This window comes from Rhinolophus sinicus, chromosome 3, assembly GCF_057876585.1.
Source record: "Rhinolophus sinicus isolate RSI-liver-muscle chromosome 3, RSI-T2T, whole genome shotgun sequence".
NCBI lineage: Eukaryota > Metazoa > Chordata > Mammalia > Chiroptera > Rhinolophidae > Rhinolophus > Rhinolophus sinicus.
Window position 1 is genome coordinate 102,017,101 of NC_142503.1, and position 18,020 is coordinate 102,035,120.

Below are 18,020 nucleotides of genomic sequence, written 5' to 3' on the forward strand. Positions count from 1 at the left end.
GACTACATTTCTGAGTGGTTACTACACGCTCAGTGCCACTGCAAGCACATGACAATTTAACTTCACAATGCTATTAAACAGGTACTGTTATCATCCCCACTTCTCAGCTAAAGAAACTTGAGACATAAAGAGGTTAAATAACTTGCCAGCAAGTGACAGAGCAATTAATCTGGATTCAGGGTCCATGTTCAATCACATAGCAATTAACTGAGCGCTGATGAGACTCAGGAGGGGCTTGGATTAGGGCACCCCGCCTCTTTTTTACTACAAGTTCCTGGAGATTTTGTGACATTGAGTGGATTTCAATCACATTTTCTTTGACTCTTGAAGTCCCCATCAATTTAATAGGCAACATCATTTCTTTCGAGTCCACAGGGCGCTGGGTTCAAATTCTAGGTTTACCACTTAACTAGTGAATTTGACCAAGTCTCAGTCTCATTGAGTAGCAGGGGTAAGTAACCAGCTTCACTGGGAGGTCAGGAGGTTTCAACATTAAGTTAGGTCATAGGAAATTGGCATTTCTGGAGGTCAAAATGGGTAGAATCTATCAAAACTGTTAGCATTCCTTTGTGCTTCTAATGTTTAAAAAACTCCATCCCTAAATTCTTTTTTTCTATCCTAACGCACAGTCTTGCTCAACTGTTTGGGTGGTTGAGCCCCTGGGGGCTCAGAAGTTGCACATTGTTGACTTACCCTGTGGAGGCCAATAAATTAGCCTCTGGACAGCCTCATGAGATTTGGCAGTTCCTACAAGGATCTGGAGCTTCTTTCCAGCCAGTTACAAGCACATCCCTTGAGGGCCAGAGAAGTCAAGAGCAGTGACAGCTCCGTGCCCTACCACACACAGGCTCAGCGCACTTTCACCCTTCTTTCTACAGCCTATTTTACCCTTGTTTGTCGCTGTACGACGGATAGTGACGTTGGTTCTATTTTAAAATGTGGAAACTAGGCCCATAGAGGATCTGGCCTCGCCCAAGGTCTCAAACACCGCGTAGTGTTGGAAATAACGTGGGTTTGGCACTGCCTCTAGTTATGTGACCTCCGCAGGGTTCTTGAACCTCTCCTCGGGCCTGTTTCCTTTTCTGGAGAAGAGCGCTAATACTTCCCTTTCTCTTACAGCTCTTTCAGGTTCAACCCAAGCTCTCCAGGGCCCGCCCTTGGGGGAAGTCCGGCTGTGGCCATTTGACCCGGGAGACCGCGGAGAGCACGTGTGTGCAGCAGCGTAAACGGCTCGGTCCGCGCGCGCACACCCGCGGCCCTCCATAAACACCTATATTTGATTTTGACTCGAGAAAGAAATACCCTGGGCAGCCCGAGGTTCAGACGAACTGCAAGAACGGCACGGCGCCAGAAAGGCGGGACTGGAACTACCCCGCCCACGGAAGGGCGGGGCATCCGGGCCACGCCCAGCGAGGCGGGGCCGGAAGCCTGTGCAGGTACGGCCCGTGCCTGCGCGCAGCCGTCGTGTTCAAAGACCGCCTCCTTCCCGGCTGAGCGCTTTTTACCCACTCGGCGGGGCGTGACCAGGCCATGGCGACCGTGGAGCCCAGCGGGTACGCCGCGCGGGTATCTACATCCGGACCCCGGCCCAGCGAAGCCTCGGGCCGCGTGGCAGGAGCTGCGGAGCCGCCCTCCGGGCGAAGCGACCGCAGAATCCCCCGGCTGGGGGAGCGGACCTCGGCGGCTGTGGAGAAGCGGGGGCCGTACATGGTGATGCGCGCGCCTTCCTTTCAGGCGAAGCTGCGTGAGTGCAGCCCGATGGGGGTCTCTGCCTGGGCGGGCTGCCGCGTCCCCCGTGAGAGATCCGGAGCCCCGCTGGGGCGACTCCGGAGGGGCACCTATAGCCTGTTCCCGCCTCCGAAAATCTGTTCAGCAAGAGTGGGTTCCTGGCGTTTGGGAGACACGGCAGAGTGGGGGAGACCCTGCTGACCTGGGCCCTTTGACTTCCAGAGAAGCACCGGGACCTGGCCAAGGCCGTTCTGCGGAGAAAAGGCATGCTGGGGGCCTCGCCGAACCGCCCCGACTCTTCAGGGAAAAGGTGTCAGCAGGCGCCACCTCCTCTGTGCAAGCAGTTTGCAGAGAAGGCCTTAGTCTTCGGACTGGGAGACCGAGGACGCACGTTTAAGGCGGAGCTAGGGATTCCCCTGACGCCAACCTGTCAGGTTCACTGTTTTAAAGTAGGAAGAGGAAGGACCCCACCCCCACCCCAGCCCCCCTTAAAGATGTGATTGTGTCAGGGAAAGTGCTGTGGAATAAGAGAGTTTTGTCAGGGCATAGACTCATTCACTAAGTTAGGGGGAGCATAATGGCTGGGTCCCTAGGAGTGAAGATGGAGAGCAGTGAGAACAGCCCTTGCTGTTATTTTTTAAAAACAGAATGGTTACACTCTGAGGGCTGGGTAGGACATTGTCCAGGGCCTCTCTTACAGATAAGAGCTGAAACTCAGGTGAGGGGATTTGCCTGAGCAGTGCATTTTGTCTGTTCTCCGGTTAAATGAGCTGTTTGGGGGTTGCTTTTTCTGATTCATGAAAGAGGAGGTGTGCTTTTTCCTCCCGAGCACTAGGGGGCGTGGTGCAGGGAAGTGCATATTCTGAGGAGCTGTAGCCAGATACATGGCTGGCGGTGGTGGCTGTGTGACCAGATGGAAGGCAAGTCAGGAGTAGTGCAGTCCGTTCTTTTTCCATAAGGGCGACGACTCTGGCTTTCTCTGTCAATGCCGGTGCTTCATCTATGCTTGATTTCTCCCCCATCTCCCCTCAGGTCAGTGAAGTTTAACAAGGGTTATACTGCGCTTAGTCAGAGTCCAGATGAAAACCTCGTGTCCCTCGACTCTGACAGGTGAGTGCTCCCCTTGAAAGTAGCCCTTGGGGAGCGATGGGGTAAAACTGCAGGCTGCTTGGTCGCTTCACTAGTTCCTGCTCTTCGCGGAGCCTTATGCATGTTCAGGACTGCCTTTGGAGCGCCATCCCTTCCCAAGATGGCTTGCTTAGAGGACTCGGGACTCGTGCTGCTCTTGGATTTGGGGCACCAGCCTTGTCTGGGGGAGTTCGTATTGCACTGTTCGTGTCAGTGACCGTCCCTTCTGGAGCCCTTGAAGGAACCATTTGTACTCACAGCAGATTCTGGGCTGGAGTTGTGTGGTGTGCTCTTGCTTCCTAAGGCCTGCAGACCCCCTTGCATGCTCCCCACCTTGCCTTTTGCAACTGTGCCCCACAGGCACCCCTGTGAACTGACTGTCTGCCTCTTCTCCTAGTGATGGGGAGCTGGAATCCACATACTCCTCCGGGTATTCCTCTGCAGAGGCAAGTCCAGAGCCTTCCTGTGCGGGGCCAGGCTTCAGGCATTTGTCTAGTGCCTGCTGTATGCACGGCACTGTGCCAGATTCCGGTTGGTTCTCCAATCTTCTACTCTGCCCCTGTCCCCTAGCAGAGCTATAGGTGTCTAAGGAGCACTGTTGAAAATCCAGGACTCTTAGGGCTGGAAATGACCTCACCAGTCTTCTAGTCCAGGCCAGCACTGGAAAAAGGAATCCTCTAGATAAATGTCAGCGAAGTGTTTACCAGCCTCTGCTTGCTTGGATGTTTCTTGCAACTGGGTACTCACTGCCTCCAAGAAACCTCGCTGCCTGCCCTCCCCACAACACATACACATCATTCCTTTTTCAGGCAGCTCTTAGAGCCAGGTCTTCCTCACTAATGTGAGACGTCTCCTGCTGCCTGCTCTTAGTGTCCCTAGACCTGCCCTCCAGTGTCACACAGTAATTCTAGTCTCCCTTCTTTTGATTTTGATCTGAGATCAGCATTCCTGTCCCTGCCCCACCCAGCTTGCTTTCTTCCAGGCCCAACAACTGTTGTTCCTTCAGTTGTTCCATCTATGGAACAATTCAGACTAAGATACTCCTGGGCTGGCCTTTTGGACATGTTTTCAGTGATTGTCCCAGACAGAAACGAGGGACATAAAGTTGTGGCATGTGCAGCTCACTGCCTTTGACAGAAGTGAAGTGCTGGGGACCTGACTGTACTCCACTGGTATTTCTTCCCTTTTCTCCTGGAAACCCTTGACTACCCCCGAGTTTCTGCCAAAGAGAATCGAGGCACTTTGTAAATTGTGTCCTCCTTGAATAGCTGGGTACCTAAGATTGTTAAAACTAAGAAAAGAAAAATTAACCAAGAGTCAAAGAAAGTCCTACACTCACCCAGACTGATTTTCCTTCTGCTCAGTGGAACTGGTAAAGCCAGGCTGACGGGTTCCACTTTGCAGGGAACGAGCTCTGCTGGCATCGAAGGACATGTTCTCCACCCCGTTCTACTGTAATTCATATTCCTTCACTATGCTACCCCATTGTTCTGGTATCATTGTGCCATATTCTTCAGCCTTCATGGGGACCAGTCTGGATTCCCAGTGGGAGTGGTCAGAGCATTGGTTTTCAAACATAAGTTGGAATCTGGTATTTACATCAGATGCCTCAGTATTTAGTGAGAGCACGTCCCCTGGGGTTTCATGACAGTGCAGCCTGGACAGCACTGGCTCAGGCCCCTGGGTACCCCTCGCTGCTGGGCGAGGCACAAGTAGGAAGAGATGGCACTGCCTCCTGTAGTCCGGGGATGTGGGGTTGGCCTGAGGGTGGAGCGTGGACAGGAAACTCTGTGAGGGGAACGTGGGTCTGCCTTTTGGGCAGCGGTCACTTCTGCTTTGCCACCTAGCTTACAGTTCTCTCTCCTGCTCTTAGCAGGTGAGCCAGGATGTGAGCCGCCAGCTGCTCCAGGATGGGTATCACCTGGATGAGATTCCGGATGATGAGGACTTGGACCTCATCCCCCCCAAGTCTGCGGCCTCCTCCACGTGTTCCTGCTGCTGGTGCTGTCTTGGGGACTCTTCCTCCTGTAACCTCCAGTAGACAGAACCCCTAAGATGGGCCCTGCTCGCCATACCTGCAGAGCCCTGTTGGCTCTTCATAGGTCACAGTGCAATGGGAACTGCCTCAGCCCCAGAATCACTGGAGGCACTGACCCTCTAGGAAGGTCAGTGACCTGCAGTTACCCCTTCCCGGTGCTTCTCAGGCCAGGGCCCCCATCTGGGTGATAGGTGGAATTCTGTGTTTTTCCTCTGCCGTTGGAGCAGAGTTTGGCGAAGCCATTTTCATAAGGGCAGGAATAGAGGAATTATGGCTCTTAATAGTGAGTGACAAGTTTGGCTAAGAAAGACTTTTGAAGATATCGTGACTGGTATTTGTCATCATGCTCTATTGGAGGGAAAAAATAGAGCTTTCGTGCCCAGGCAGTGCTGGGTGGTGGTGTGTGGAGGCAGAAAATAGCACTTGCGGCTTGCAGCTGAGAATCTTTGAAAAAGAACTTAACTATTTGGGACCAGTTTAAGAAATTCGTTAAGCTCTCCTTTTCCTACCTCTAAGATTGGTTACGGGTTTGCCCTTCAGGAGAGCGTAGAGCAGGGCCCCCTGGCCCTCTTCTGGTTGTGCCTGTCCTACTATGGCAGGGAGGACAGCAGCTTACTTGATGACACAGCAGGATCAAGGCTTCCAGAACCTTGGAACCCAGAGCGTCCCCAACTGGTTCAGCTGTCTGGGTAGGTTTAGTGAGTCTGGTCAGCCCTAGTTAGAGAAGAGTTCCACACTGCTCCACTACGTACATATTTGTCTTTCCTTGGTCGCCTTTCTTCTCCTTGATCTCAGCCAGTTTCTCCATCTCGTCTTTGAGCTAAAGTTTGGGTGAAGGGACTGGAGCTTCCCCAGAAGCCTCCATTTTTGGTACCAGCAGAGGGAGCTGCAGGGAGCAATCGGGTGCCTTCCTATTTGTTTAGCCTTTTAAATTGAGAAGTAGCAGTGGGTGAGAAGTATGCTGGCGCAGCTGTGCTGGATTTGACACAGACGGAGCCTCAGATGGGATGGCGGGACGAGCTGTGCCCCCTGCCAAGGCCCTGCTTGAGGAGACAATTTGCCATTGCAGGGGGCCTCCCTTACCCCTGTGTGGACCGTTAGCTTGTGTACGGACCTCCCGAGTCCTCTGACCACAGCAGGGGCCTCACAGTGGATGCCAGGATTGGACTTCACAGGAAGCCTCTGGGTGCCACGTAGCCTCTTAGCCCCGTGTGAACACAGCAGAAGGCAGGCAGATGCCCATGACCCCTACTAGACAGCATCTCGGGAGACCACAGACCTCCCTAGAATGTGTGTTTTACAGTGGCTCTGTTGTTTTTTTGCCCCACCTAGAACAGTGGTGTGCGCTGGACGGGAGTGGACAGGGTTCCCAGCCAAAGGGGCATGGTGGTCAGGATTGGCGCGTGTGCCCACGTGAGAAAAGTGCCTGGTCTGTTGTTTCCGTTGCCGTCCTGTGGCCACGAGGAGTATATGAGGGATGGCACAGACTCATCCTACCATGTCAGTGAGGTGACTGACAGACTGCGAACATCAGAGAAAAAGGCCGTATTTGTCAACTACCCTCATCAGCGTAATGCTATTGCTTGATTGGCATTCGTCTTGGTGCTTTTCTCAACTCCCAGGAAACAGAGGAATAGATGGTACCCAGGGTGCTGTGGCTGGCTTGTGTTCTGCAATCTAGCAGTGTCACAGCAGGAGGGAGGCAGGCAGAGCCCGAGGAGCAGGGGAGGCAGATGGTTCTTCTGTTCCGGAATGAGGCTCTGCAACTCTATACAGGGAGTGAGTGAGCCATCTCCGTTCTGAACCCCTTGCCCATCCACAGAGACTGTATCCAGGTCTCTGGTTTCTGCAGAGGTGGACAGTGTACATGAAGAAAGGGCTCAGATGTAGGACAGTGTAAAGGAAGACATTGGTGGTAACAGGAAACCTAGTGGGGGCCAAACGTGGCTGTGGCAGCCAAGCGTGGTTCCACTTTTCTGTGGGGGAGTTGGTTAGGGCAGAGCAACCTAAGCATTTGGAAGCTGCTGGGGGTGAGTGGCAGCAGGACCCCAAGACCAAGGCCCCCCAGGTGGTTGTTGCTGTTAATCAACACTAGTGTATCTGGCTGCGCCCATCCCAGGGGAGGCTGTTCCAGAGCGGAGTGACCCTGTGTGCAAGGCATTACCTTTGTGGAAAGTTGCAGGAACCTGGAATGGGGGACAGGCACTGCAGTGAAGCAGGATAGAAATGGTCAGTTTGCGGCTAGAGGCCAGAGGCTGAAATGTCACCCACAAAGGTGCCCAGAGCCCAACTGCCTTAATTCAGAGCACTGGGTATTGTGCAGGTGACAGTGCCCTGGGGAGAGGGGTATATTCGGGCTTACCTCGCACATGGGAGGGGTATGTATGGTATTTACAGAGTACTCTACAGAGCTCTTGGCTTAGGCTTTTCCAGCTCTGTAAGTTAATAACAAATACAGTCATGCTAGCTGAGATATCTTTGTGTTGCAATCAGATTTTTTTCTTAATTTATTGGGGAATATTGGGGAACAGTGTGTTTTTCCAGGACCCATCAGCTCCAGGTCAAGTCTTTGTTCTCAATCTGGTTGTGGAGGGTGCAGCTTGCTGGCCCATGTGGGGATTGAACTGGCGACCTGGGTGTCATAAACACTGCGCTCTAACCATTTAGCAAACCAGCCACCCTGCAATAAGACTATAAGAAAGGCCGAGGCCACAGTCATTGCCCCTTCTGAATTCTGAAATGAAGAAATGGCCTAGCAGCCCCACCCATGACCATTCCTCCTAGGACCTCTCCTCTTTATTGTACTCAATGGGTGTCATTTTCAGGCCTGGAGACCATAGATGGAATAGGCCTTTGCACATCAAATCTCTTTAGAATGAGTTCCCTTTCTTCCCAGGTCCCATTTTTGTTTGTTTGTTTGTTTTTTGTTGTTTTTTTCCCCCTAGCTGAGGAAATTTGGGGGCCAAAGAAACCAGTTTTGTTTTATTTTTTCAAGGAAGGCACAGCTCACAGTGGCCCATGCAGAGATCAAACGGGCTACCTTGGTGTTATCAGCACCACGCTCCAACCAACTGAGCTAACCGGCCACCTCAAAACCAGAACTTTTTTGAAGGTAGTTTCCTAGAATTCACCTGTACAGGGGGCCTAGTGTGGGCAGCAGCCCAGAAAGATCCTTTGTGCGAGTCTAAACCCTGACCCTATATAGGAGCCAATAGCCTGGGTCTCTGCCTCATCGGGGGTGAGAAGATCTCAGACTGCCAGTCCGGAACTTCAGTGGCAAACAGACAGCTGTGCAGCCTCCTGCACAGGTGTGTCCCAGCTCGGAGAGGGTAGGCACTAGGGGAGTAGATGCCCTCCTAGGTACGTCCTGCCTGTTTAGAACAAGTAGCTAGCTTGCTGTGCACAACACAGATGGGATTGTTCTGTCCCTGAGTCCCCGTATCTACAATGACTGCTCTAGAGAAGTGGTTGACATTCTCTGTGAAGGGCCCACTTTGCCATTGTAACCAGAAAGCAGGCGGACAGTATGTAAATGCCGCCTGCTGGCCTTAGCGTGCTGATCCCTGCCCAAAGGCCAACTGAAACCCTGGAGAAGCTTGCTTGTTAGACCCACCTTCCACTGTCTGCAGGGCTGGTGGGCCCAAGGCCTGCCTGCAGCCTGCACACTACATCTGAGGCTGAAGCTGGCTGCCTCTCCCTCTCCTTCCTAGAAAAGGGCTCTGGAGTCTAGCCTACCCACTTCAGGGACTAGACAGACAAAGGCTGGGTGCTCTGCACCCCCACAGCCTCAACACAAGTGATCTTTAATTGCTTTGACAGAGCAAGAGGGTAACCATGAACTACACTGGTTGTGGGGACAGAGCCCCAGAGAGCAATTTCCAGGCTCTCGGCCTCACGTGGAAAGGCGCTGGCTCGGGTAGTGGATGGCCGTCGGCTGGAACCAGTTAGCCAATTAGCCACTGATATAATTGCTGCGGCTGCACTGGTGAGTCAAGTCAAGGAGAGTCGGTTGGTTGGCAGGCAGAGAAGCAGACAGCAGGTTGCAGGTCGTGTGGATCCAGCCTCCAGTGAGACTACAGTGGTATGACTCCCCTACCTATGGCTCCGTGGGTGTTCTATTTTGGCCTCACCATGTCCTGCGTTCTTATGTGGAGAGCAGGACAAGAGACCCTGCAGGCTGCCTTGCATGGCAAATGGCGCAGCGAGCAGGGTCTCTCGCGTGACACTGGTCCACATGCCTACCCTTTCCCTTCTCTTCAGCCAATGAAACAGGCAGCCTCAGGGCCAGAACTCGCTTCCTAGAAATTAATTACCTACCCTTCTGCTGTAACATGCTGAGCTAATCATAGATTTCACCAGCCTATTTAATGCTGTAGGTGGAACAGTTGCTGTCTCCTGCGTTGAGTCTGGCTCAGGTGTGCTGAGACTACAAGGGGAATGTCAGCCCTTGGTCTTGACATGGGCCCCTCCAGGGAAGGAGATGGGTCAGCCTAGGCCTGCTCACTGCCTTCCAGCTCACTACTCCACCCGCTCTCCTAAGGTGTCCTCTGAGCGTCCAGAGCAGGGAAGGCATCGGGGCTAGGCCTGAGGCGGGCTGGGCCTGAGGGAGGCCAGGATTTCGGGGGACGGCAGGAGATGGCTGTGGCCTCTACAGCAGGCAGCAGGCACGGAACACGAGCAGGTCCTCAGGCACTGTGAGCTTCAGTGAGACGCTCTCGTTGGCCCCAACAAAGAGCACCCCGCCACGCTGCAGGGGGACTGCCGCCTGGGCCGTGGGAGAGCTGGCTGTCACTGTACCCTGCACCATCAGGAGGATGCTGGCAGAGTCCAGTGCCATGACCTCATACTCAGGGACAGAGCCAGGGACCTGGTCAGGAAGAGACGAGGCCAGTGCAGCTCAGACCACTCTGCCAGCTCGTGGGGCAATGAGGGAGAGCCCTGCCGCCTCTGCCCCCTGCTCAGGCTCCTGCCAACATGGAGGCCCATGTCTTATCCCTGGTATAGAGGGGATGTACAGGCCCTACGGCTGTCCCCCCACCGCCGCCCCGCAAGTGAACTTGACACAAAGGAAACCCAGCCCAGGGAATAGGCCACATTGTAGCCTTTGCCATGGTTTTCCATACCCCACAAAAGACACCCACCCTGGCCCCCTCCTTACCTCCATTTTCATAACAGTGAAATCTGGTACAGGCGGGTCATAGATAGAGAGGTAGGGGTCTTCCTGACTCCATGTTGGAGGAAAGAGCCTGTCCTTGCTGGGGCTGGGGGTGTAGCTGAGCATTTCACACAGAGTTGGCACATCAATGAACTTGGGTGTCAGGCCAGCACGTACTGTGTTGTCTGAACACGCCATGCACTCCACGCAGTCTGGGGACAGAGTTGTCATGTGCTACGCTGAGAAAGGAAGCCTTGGAGTTTGGCTCTCCAGGGCTGGGCCTTCTAAGCTGAGCACCATGACCTCCTGCAGTTAGGTAAAACTGTGAATGGCATCTCTGGGAGAATGAGCTAAAATACACCAAAAACAGGTGACAGGTCACCTGCTATTGTCAGGGAGTCATGTTCACTCTTGGGGGAGCCGCAACCCTCCCCAGACTCTTATGTTGCAATAGCCTGTCCACGAGTGGATAAATAGCCAGCGTCAAAAGAGGCAACGTGCACTTTAAATGTAAACCATCTCTGGGATGATAGGACATGAAGGCGGTATGACGCAGGGGAAGTGCAATACACTGGTTCCCACACGCACTGACAGGCTGACAGGGCTCAACTGTGTCATGCCCTCCAGGGTTGCTGTGACGATTCCAGCAGTGCCCAGCACCGACCTGGCACCCATCATCCTCTTGCCTGCTTCCCTGCTGACCCCAGGAACCGTAGGAGGTCAAAGCTCGATGGGACCTTAAAGGGCTCCTCGACCACCCTCTCCCCCGTTCGGATGGGGAAACAAGGCCCAAGGGGGATGGCAGTGGGGCTCACTGCTGAAACGTGGCTCACCTCCGTTCAGGTAGGCATGGGGCACATTGGCCTCCAGAAACATGGCCTCCCCTGGCTTCAGGGTAAGCAGGTTCAGGAAGTAGATGGCAAAGCATCCGATATCACCTGGGTACTGCCGGTGCAGCTGCAGCAGGAGGCCCCCACAGACGTCCTCCACATTGTTCCCAGCAGCCACTGAAGGTCACAGAGCATGCCAAGGCCACTTAGGAACACTCAGGAGTAGTCCCTGTCCACAGCAGTGCAGAAATTGGTGGGCATGTTCTCCTGGCTATGTGCCCATCGTTTGGGGGCCAGCCAGCCCTGAGATCCCAGCCTGCACAGATGCCGTTTTTCCCGTTTTAACCATCTAAATGCCCAGCACTACACGAGGCATTAAAAGGGCTAGAGTGGTTTTTTAGGACAGTGTTTCTCAACCTCAGCACTATGGACATTTTAGGCTAGGTAATTCTTTGTTGTGGAGACCGTCCTATGCACTGTAGGATGTACAGCAGCATCCCTGGGCTCTACCCACAAGACACCACTAGCACCCCAACCCAGGTTTAGAAAACCAAGTGTCTCAGACAACTGCCAATGTACCCTGGTTGAGAACCACTAATCTAGGAGCTCAAAATCTAGTTAGGAGATAAGCCAAGAGTTTCATGTCGGGTGACAAGCTGTGCCAGTTAGCCCAGGCCTTCCCCTTTTCCAGCATGGAAAGTACTGCATCGCAGCTAATTACTCAGTCCCAGGCAAATGGAGATGGTTGGTCCCCCAGACAGCATGAGGCAGAATGTGCTAAGGGCCAAAATGTGTCCTGCAGTCTGATCAGGAGGGCGAATCAGCTTGGGCTAGTGGTGAGAGAAGGCTTCTTGGGAAAGGGTTGAGTTGTCATGAATGTGTAGGAGGGAGGGTATTTGTAAGTAAAAGCAGGGTGTGTCAATGCCACAGTGAAACCAGCTGGTCTGGATTGGAGGGTGGTTCTGAGTCTTCATGTCTTCATACAGACGTGCCAAATGCTTACTCTGCTAAGCACTGGGCCACACAAAGCTCACAGAGATGGGTCCCTGGCCTGAGTTGCATGTGGTGACAGACTCACAGGTGCTAAGGGCTATACCTGACATGAGCTACGGGAGCTGCAAGCGGGAAGAATCACTTCTGCTGCGAGTGCAGGAATCCTACAGGGACAGGCTTGCAAGCACAGGAAACACCAAACAACAAAGAAAACAGAAAACAGTCCTTGTGGCTCAAAGGTAGCAGGGGAAATGTGCAGAGGCAGTACCAGGAGAGCTCTGGGGTCACCTGTACGAGGGGCTGGGGTCTCATCACATGTGCCACATAAGCTCATGGCTGAGTCCCTTCTGCCTTGTTTTTCACTGTATTGTCTCTCCAACCCAAAGGTGACATGACCAAACCCACCAGTCATTTCCTGGACTCTCCTTAGTTAGCACAAGGTTGGGCACAGAGCAGGTGTTTCAGGAAAAATCTACTGATTGAGAGCTCTGGGCATCAGGCCTTTGGAGGAGAGGGTGGATCGCCTTTCCTCTTCCTGCTCTCTAGCCCAAAGTACAAATCCAGCCATGGGGAGCAGCTGTAGGGCTGGGGAAACCTCAGAACGCCTGGGAGAAAGACATCCTAACAGTCTTCCAGGCTAGTCTGTCTCCAGCCACCTGGAGAGCATGGCCAGTTAGGAAGCAGCATTCAACCTAGGGCCCTACTCCACAGACTGAGAAAGAAATGCTAAGTCACCAGCAGGCCATCTAAGTCGGACCCACTTTAGTTCCACTTGTGCAAAGGGGTTGAGAACCCTGTCCCACAGCCTAGTGTCTGCGCCGGGGACCCGGGCGGGGCATTGCACCCAGGCCGCGATACCCACCTTGCTGGGAGATCCGCTTTACCAACAGGTTGAGCTGCTCCACCACCACCTTCTTCTCGCTCTTCATCAGGTGGGAGAAACAGCTCTGCAGAGCAGAGGCCACAGCCTGGGAGTCACGGCTCAGGCTCTGCTTTAGCTGTGTTGCTGCATTATCTCCAACTAGGAAATGGAACTCGGGCACTTCTGTAGGAAGGCAAGGCCAGGCCAGGGCCCACATCAGGAAAGGCAAGATGGAACCCGTAGAAGTGGGAAATTTGAGGAGGCCTCCCCATCCCATCCCATCCCATCCCATCCCATCCCATCCCATCCCATCCCTAACCAAGGAGCCAAGCAATGCTAACCAAACTGCAACCACACCTGAGCCTGGTCTCATGAGCCTTTCTCAGTGACTTCAAGAATTCATGAGGCCAACCAGCCCCTCTGTTCCTGTGACATTCAGCCTCTGTTCTTGGCCACTGTCCAGCTCTGCCCTGGGTTGCCCATGCATCCTAGGCCCAATATGCACGCTCTCAGCATTTTGCCCAGCCTTACTCGTCAGAAAGGTCACAATCTCCTCAATGGGCCGGAAGCCACATAAGCCCTGGAAGGAGGTGAGAGCAATAGCCATCTCTGGCTTATGGTTGGCATCGGGGTAGTGCTGTGGAGCCTGGAGGTGCAGCTTTTCTGCCAGCTCCTGTGGAATGGCCAGAGGAAGAGGACGGTCAAGGTGCCGTCACTTAGCAGGACACCAGTCCCACCCAGCGCTTGCTCTCTATGCTCCCCAGTCGCCAGACAGCAGTAGCTTCCTACCTCTGGCAATAAGTCCAGTCAAGGCATAATGCTGAAACTCTGGGTTCAGCCAACCCAGGGCAGGGACATGGGTTAAATCTGGGGGACAGCAGGGGCAGACTTTACGAGGCCTGGACTGCAAATCAGGACACCCAAACACCAAGCCAAGCTCTGACGCTAACAAGCTGTGACTTTGGGTAAATCCCTCACCTCTCTAGGTCTTACTTTGCTCATTTAGAAATGAGTTTAGACAGACAATGCTTATGCTGTGACTCCTGGGCTTGTTGCAGAAAGACTCCCTGGGGGTGGAGCTGAGGCAATGGCGAAGGTACCTGCCCTGCGCTAGAAGGGGTGAACTTCCCCCAAAGAACCATTTGGGAAAATGGCAGATATGAATAGTCCTGGGCTGGGTCAAGGGAGCCCAAGAAAAAGCTTGGAGAAACTCCTCTGGCATAGGTATCGGCAGTTCACTTAGACTGAGCCTGCCAGCATGTGTCCCAGCAAAGGGCCTTGTGGAGCTAAATTCGGAGTTGTCAGACCTGAATTTAGCTTTGGTCCGGAGCCTGGCAGGGGTGGAGTAAAAGTCATGGGAGGGCCTTAACATAAGCTCTTCTCTACCCTGGCCTCTGTGTCCCACTGATCCTGTACCTTGTTAGGGTGTGCCTGGATGGACAGGGCCGTTTCAACCGAGAGCACTTTGAAGAGGAAGGGCAGCTTGCCATTAAAGGTGTCCTTGACCTTGGAGCCCAAGCAGTCCTGGTTCTCAGCAATCCATTGGCCTAGAGTCTTTTGTGAGATGCGGTTGTCAAGAATCTTGGCATCGCCCCGGGGGTGGGTCCCCATCCACAGCTGGAAAAACAGGAAATTTGGGGGCAAAGGAAAGAAACTGGCACCACCAGTTTGCCTGCCCAAATCACAGTTACCCTGTGCTCCCCATAGGGCAGCTGAGTCCCGAGATGGGGCTCCCAGGACTGGGCATAAAGGCTTATGCCATGAAGGACATAAAGGGAGACAGCAGACCGCAGAACACCAGGAGTCAGGAGACCCAGGCTCTCGTCCAGGCTCTGCCTCTAGCCACCTGGGGAGGCTTGGACTAGTTATTTCCTGTCTCTGGGTTTCAGTTTCCTCATCTGTCCCATAAGGAGAATGACAGTTGCAACTGTCAAGGTCACTGAAAAACTCTGACTCTCAAATGGTTCTGTGAGGTGTTAGCATTCATTTATTCCAGTCTCAGAAGTAGAGGCTAAAGGCTTCCTATGCTTTGCCTTTTTCTCCACTAAACGGGCAGGAGAAATATTTAGTATTTTAGGTTTAAAAATGTAAAAAGTTAGTCAAAGTAAATATTCTAATTGTCAAAGACAGCTGAATTAAAACTCAGTAAGTGCTGTGAGCTCTTGGAGGAAGTAGGTACCGGAAATCTCGGCCTATTATGACAAAAACCTTTCTTCTTCTGGTGCCACATCTATCTTCATCAACCCCCTCTGAAGAGCCTAGAGCGCCTTCTCCCTCTTCACTGCCTCCCCCACTCGCAGCTGATCCATGTGACTCGCCTCAAGCCTTTTGAGTGGAGAAGTCCCTTAGTCTCACCTGCTGGTCAAGTGGGCTGAAATACAGCCCGGGTCTCACCTCTGCATATGGCTTGTCCTCTGAAATCCCGGCCAGGGGGTCACTGCTGGCCAGCAGCCGAGCCACTTCACTGTTAGAACCCATCTTCCCCCAGGCATACTGCTGCACCACACAGGAAAGTGGGAATACTGGGGGCACAGAAAGAGGGTCAGCTTCCCCTCCACCCCTTAGGCCAGACCCTATTGTCCCCGGGAAAGTAGACACGAACTGAGGGTTTTGTCTGACAGACAAAGTCAAATAAGGGGTTTTGCAGGTTGTTAGTTGAGACCCTTCTCTGCAAGTCTGTGTTCCCATCTGCAAATCCGGCAGTGAGGATCTTCTGCTGACCTGAGGCAGATAGTTGTGCTGAGGTGATGGCGAGGGAGCGGGAGGAACCTATTCCACCGCACGCCATCTGAGTGACCCACGCGCGGCCCCCTCCCCTCGAGGGCTGCAATAACGGCTCAATCCCCTTCGCTGGTGTCCCTCCTCTGCCCGGCGCCCATCAATTTTTCCGCGGAGCCCCAAGGGTGGGTTCGACCTGGCAAATCATGTCGGGAAGTGTCCCCAGGACGCGACCCACCCCCACGCTCGCCTGCATCCCGGTGTACAGCACACCTCTCGGAGCCGCCATCCTCTCGGGACCCGACAAGCCTTCAAGCACGTATGACCTTCCCGGCAGCACCCGCGGCCCTTCTGCGCCCAGAGCTTCATGGGAAATGTAGTTCCTCAAGAATCTCCTGTGGGTCCTGTGAGCCCAGTGCGGCTATCCCCGCACTCTGAGTCCGTCTCCCACCTTCAGCAACCAGGAGGAGCCCCCACCAGCTCAGAAGCTCCTAGCCCGCAATCTTAGGTTTCAGTGTTTATTCGTTCCTTCACCGGACACATTTATTGAGAACCTGCTAAATGCCATGCGTGGGCTGTTCTAAGAGCTGGATATAACATCCGAGAACAAGATACGGATGCCTTTGCTTTTGTAGAGCTTCCATTCTGGTGAAGACAAGCAAACAAGTATAATAAATAAGTCTTATCGTATGTTGAAAAATAAGTGCTATTAAAGTAAGGGGTGGGGGCTCCATTCTTTGTGCTCGGGTAAGGAAGAGCCAGGCTGAGATTCAAGCAGGTAACGGTAAAAATACTGCTTCGATGGGCGACGTGGCGCAGGAGGGTATTCGTTACAGTGATGCCAAAGCTTGGGAAAAAGAGAGCGGTGGCAGCAGTTGGGGAAGAGCCTAAGACTGAGTCAGAGGCCAAGAAGAGCAAGGTGGGAGCTGGAGCAAAGGAAAGTTAAAAAGTGGCAGAAGAGGGGCCAGTCCTGTACGAGGATCCCCAGATAAGAAAACCTTACTCAGTGGCAAATCAGCCACACTCAAGATCTCCTGCAATGTGGATGGGCTTCGAGCCTGGATTAAGAAGAAGGGTTTAGATTGGATTAAGGAAGAAGCCTCAGATACCCTGTGCCTACAAGAGACCAAATGTTCAGAGAATAAACTACCAGCTGAACATCGAGAGCTTTCGGGACTATCCCATCAGTACTGGTCAGCTCCTTCAGACAAGGAAGGGAACAGGGGTATGGGACTACTCGCCCACCAGTGCCCACTCAAAGTCTCCTAAGGCACTGGGGAGGAGGAACATGACCAGGAAGGCCGAGTGATTGTGGCTGAATTGGACACATTTGTGCTGGTAACAGCCTATGTACCTAATGCAGGCCGAGGTCTGGTGCGCCTGGAGTACCAGCAGCGCTGGGATGGAGCCTTTCACAAGTTCCTGAAGGGCTTGGCTTCCTGCAAGTCTCTTGTGCTTTGTGGGGACCTCAGTGTGGCTCATGAAGAAACTGACCTTTGAAACCCCAAGGGAAACAAAAAAAGAATGCTGGCTTCATTCCACAAGAGCGTCAAGGCTTTGGGGAATTGCTACAGTCTGTGCCACTGACTGTTTCCAGCACCTCTAACCCAACACGGCCTATGCCTACACCTTTTGGACCTATATGATGAATGCTCCATCCAAAAATGTTTGTTGGTGCCTTGGTTACTTTTTGGCATCTCATTCTTTGTTACCTGCATTGTGTGACAGCAAGATGTGTTCCAAGACCCTCGGCAGTGACCACTGTCCCATCACCCTATACCTAGCACTGTGATACCTCCCCCAAATCACTTTGAGCCTGGGAAATAAGCTCCCCAAACTAGCTTTAACCCCCCCCCACTTTAAAAACTACTCTCTAGAGAATTCTGCACTGTATTTCCCTTCTAAAAATATGAATCCTTTAACCAGGTTCCTAGTGACAGATGGGTTTCCTTTAAGCCCAAGGTTTTGGTTTTTGTGTGTGTGGGGGGGTGTATTTTTACATTAAACAAAAGCTACTGATGACTTCCTTTGAACTGTGACGTGAAAATAAAGAGCCATAATTTAAAAAAAAAAAAGTAAGGGGGTGGGTGGGAGTGGGAGGCAGTTTGCAGAATTTAAAAGGTTGTCTAGGTAAACTCTATTGAGAAGCTGAGGTTTAAGCACAGACTTAGAGGTGAGGAGGAGAGAGTGTTCTGGGCAGAAGAAACAGAGTGAAGGCCCTAAGGTGGGATCGTGGGAATGTGCCTGTCATGTTCTGGAGTAAATAGCCAGTAAGGGGCCAGTGTGGCTGGAGCTGAGTGATAGAACAGGGATGGTCAGAGAGGAAAGGTCCTAGGCAGAACTTTGGAGACTGTTGTGAGGACTTCAGGTTGTACTCTGAGTATCACAGTCATTAGTGGATTTGAGAAAAGAATTGCTGTGACCTAAGCAGGGCCTCACTGATGCTTGATGATGGCACATGTCACATGCAAGGCCCTTAATGTGTCTGAGCCTTATTTTCTTCCTCTGTAAAATGGGATAATAATGCCAAGCTCACAGGCTTATGGGAGGGGCAGCTGGGATGAGTGA

At 52.9% G+C, this 18,020-nt stretch overlaps 2 protein-coding genes and 1 pseudogene across 9 annotated transcripts; 2 read left to right on the forward strand and 1 right to left on the reverse strand.

The window, feature by feature from the left end:
- The first annotated feature begins 1,378 nt into the window (after nt 1-1,378).
- FAM219B (family with sequence similarity 219 member B) lies at nt 1,379-7,367 on the forward strand. Of its 4 annotated transcripts, none has more exons than XM_019751012.3 (5): nt 1,379-1,744; nt 1,951-2,038; nt 2,761-2,838; nt 3,254-3,387; nt 4,730-7,367. In XM_019751012.3, the coding sequence occupies exons 1-5, from the start codon at nt 1,531-1,533 to the stop codon at nt 4,783-4,785; spliced, it is 570 nt and encodes a 189-aa protein (XP_019606571.1). In that variant the 5' UTR covers nt 1,379-1,530; the 3' UTR covers nt 4,786-7,367. The 4 variants fall into 4 exon arrangements, with proteins under 4 accessions (XP_019606571.1, XP_074184396.1, XP_019606569.1 ...); XM_074328295.2 differs by having other exon boundaries at nt 4,733-7,367; XM_019751010.3 differs by having other exon boundaries at nt 3,254-3,302.
- On the reverse strand, nt 7,368-15,853 carry MPI (mannose phosphate isomerase). 5 transcript variants are annotated; one of them, XM_074328293.2, is made up of 8 exons: nt 15,726-15,853; nt 15,129-15,256; nt 14,151-14,351; nt 13,266-13,407; nt 12,735-12,917; nt 10,883-11,056; nt 10,053-10,261; nt 7,368-7,585 (listed from the first exon to the last, which is right to left on the reverse strand). In XM_074328293.2, the coding sequence occupies exons 1-8, from the start codon at nt 15,739-15,741 to the stop codon at nt 7,550-7,552; spliced, it is 1,089 nt and encodes a 362-aa protein (XP_074184394.1). In that variant the 5' UTR covers nt 15,742-15,853; the 3' UTR covers nt 7,368-7,549. The 5 variants fall into 5 exon arrangements, with proteins under 5 accessions (XP_074184394.1, XP_088652950.1, XP_019606573.2 ...); XM_088796824.1 differs by lacking the exon at nt 15,726-15,853 and adding an exon at nt 15,456-15,657; XM_019751014.3 differs by lacking the exon at nt 7,368-7,585 and adding an exon at nt 7,857-9,761 and having other exon boundaries at nt 15,726-15,785.
- LOC109457832 (DNA repair nuclease/redox regulator APEX1 pseudogene) lies at nt 15,669-17,492 on the forward strand (annotated as a pseudogene).
- Nucleotides 17,493-18,020: the final 528 nt, after the last annotated feature.

Bases quoted from the DNA above. Each gene is read 5' to 3' on its own strand.
- FAM219B (XM_019751010.3), top strand. From the start codon at position 1,531: ATGGCGACCGTGGAGCCCAGCGGGTACGCCGCGCGGGTATCTACATCC. The intron at 2,039-2,760 runs GTGTCAGCAGGC...ATCTCCCCTCAG, and splicing joins CCCGACTCTTCAGGGAAAAG to GTCAGTGAAGTTTAACAAGG. The intron at 3,303-4,729 runs GCAAGTCCAGAG...TCCTGCTCTTAG, and splicing joins CCGGGTATTCCTCTGCAGAG to CAGGTGAGCCAGGATGTGAG.
- MPI (XM_019751013.3), bottom strand. From the start codon at position 15,522: ATGGCGTGCGGTGGAATAGGTTCCTCCCGCTCCCTCGCCATCACCTCA. The intron at 15,257-15,455 runs GTCAGCAGAAGA...CTGTGCCCCCAG, and splicing joins AGCACAACTATCTGCCTCAG to TATTCCCACTTTCCTGTGTG. The intron at 12,918-13,265 runs GTAAGGCTGGGC...GCCTTCCTACAG, and splicing joins GATTGTGACCTTTCTGACGA to AAGTGCCCGAGTTCCATTTC.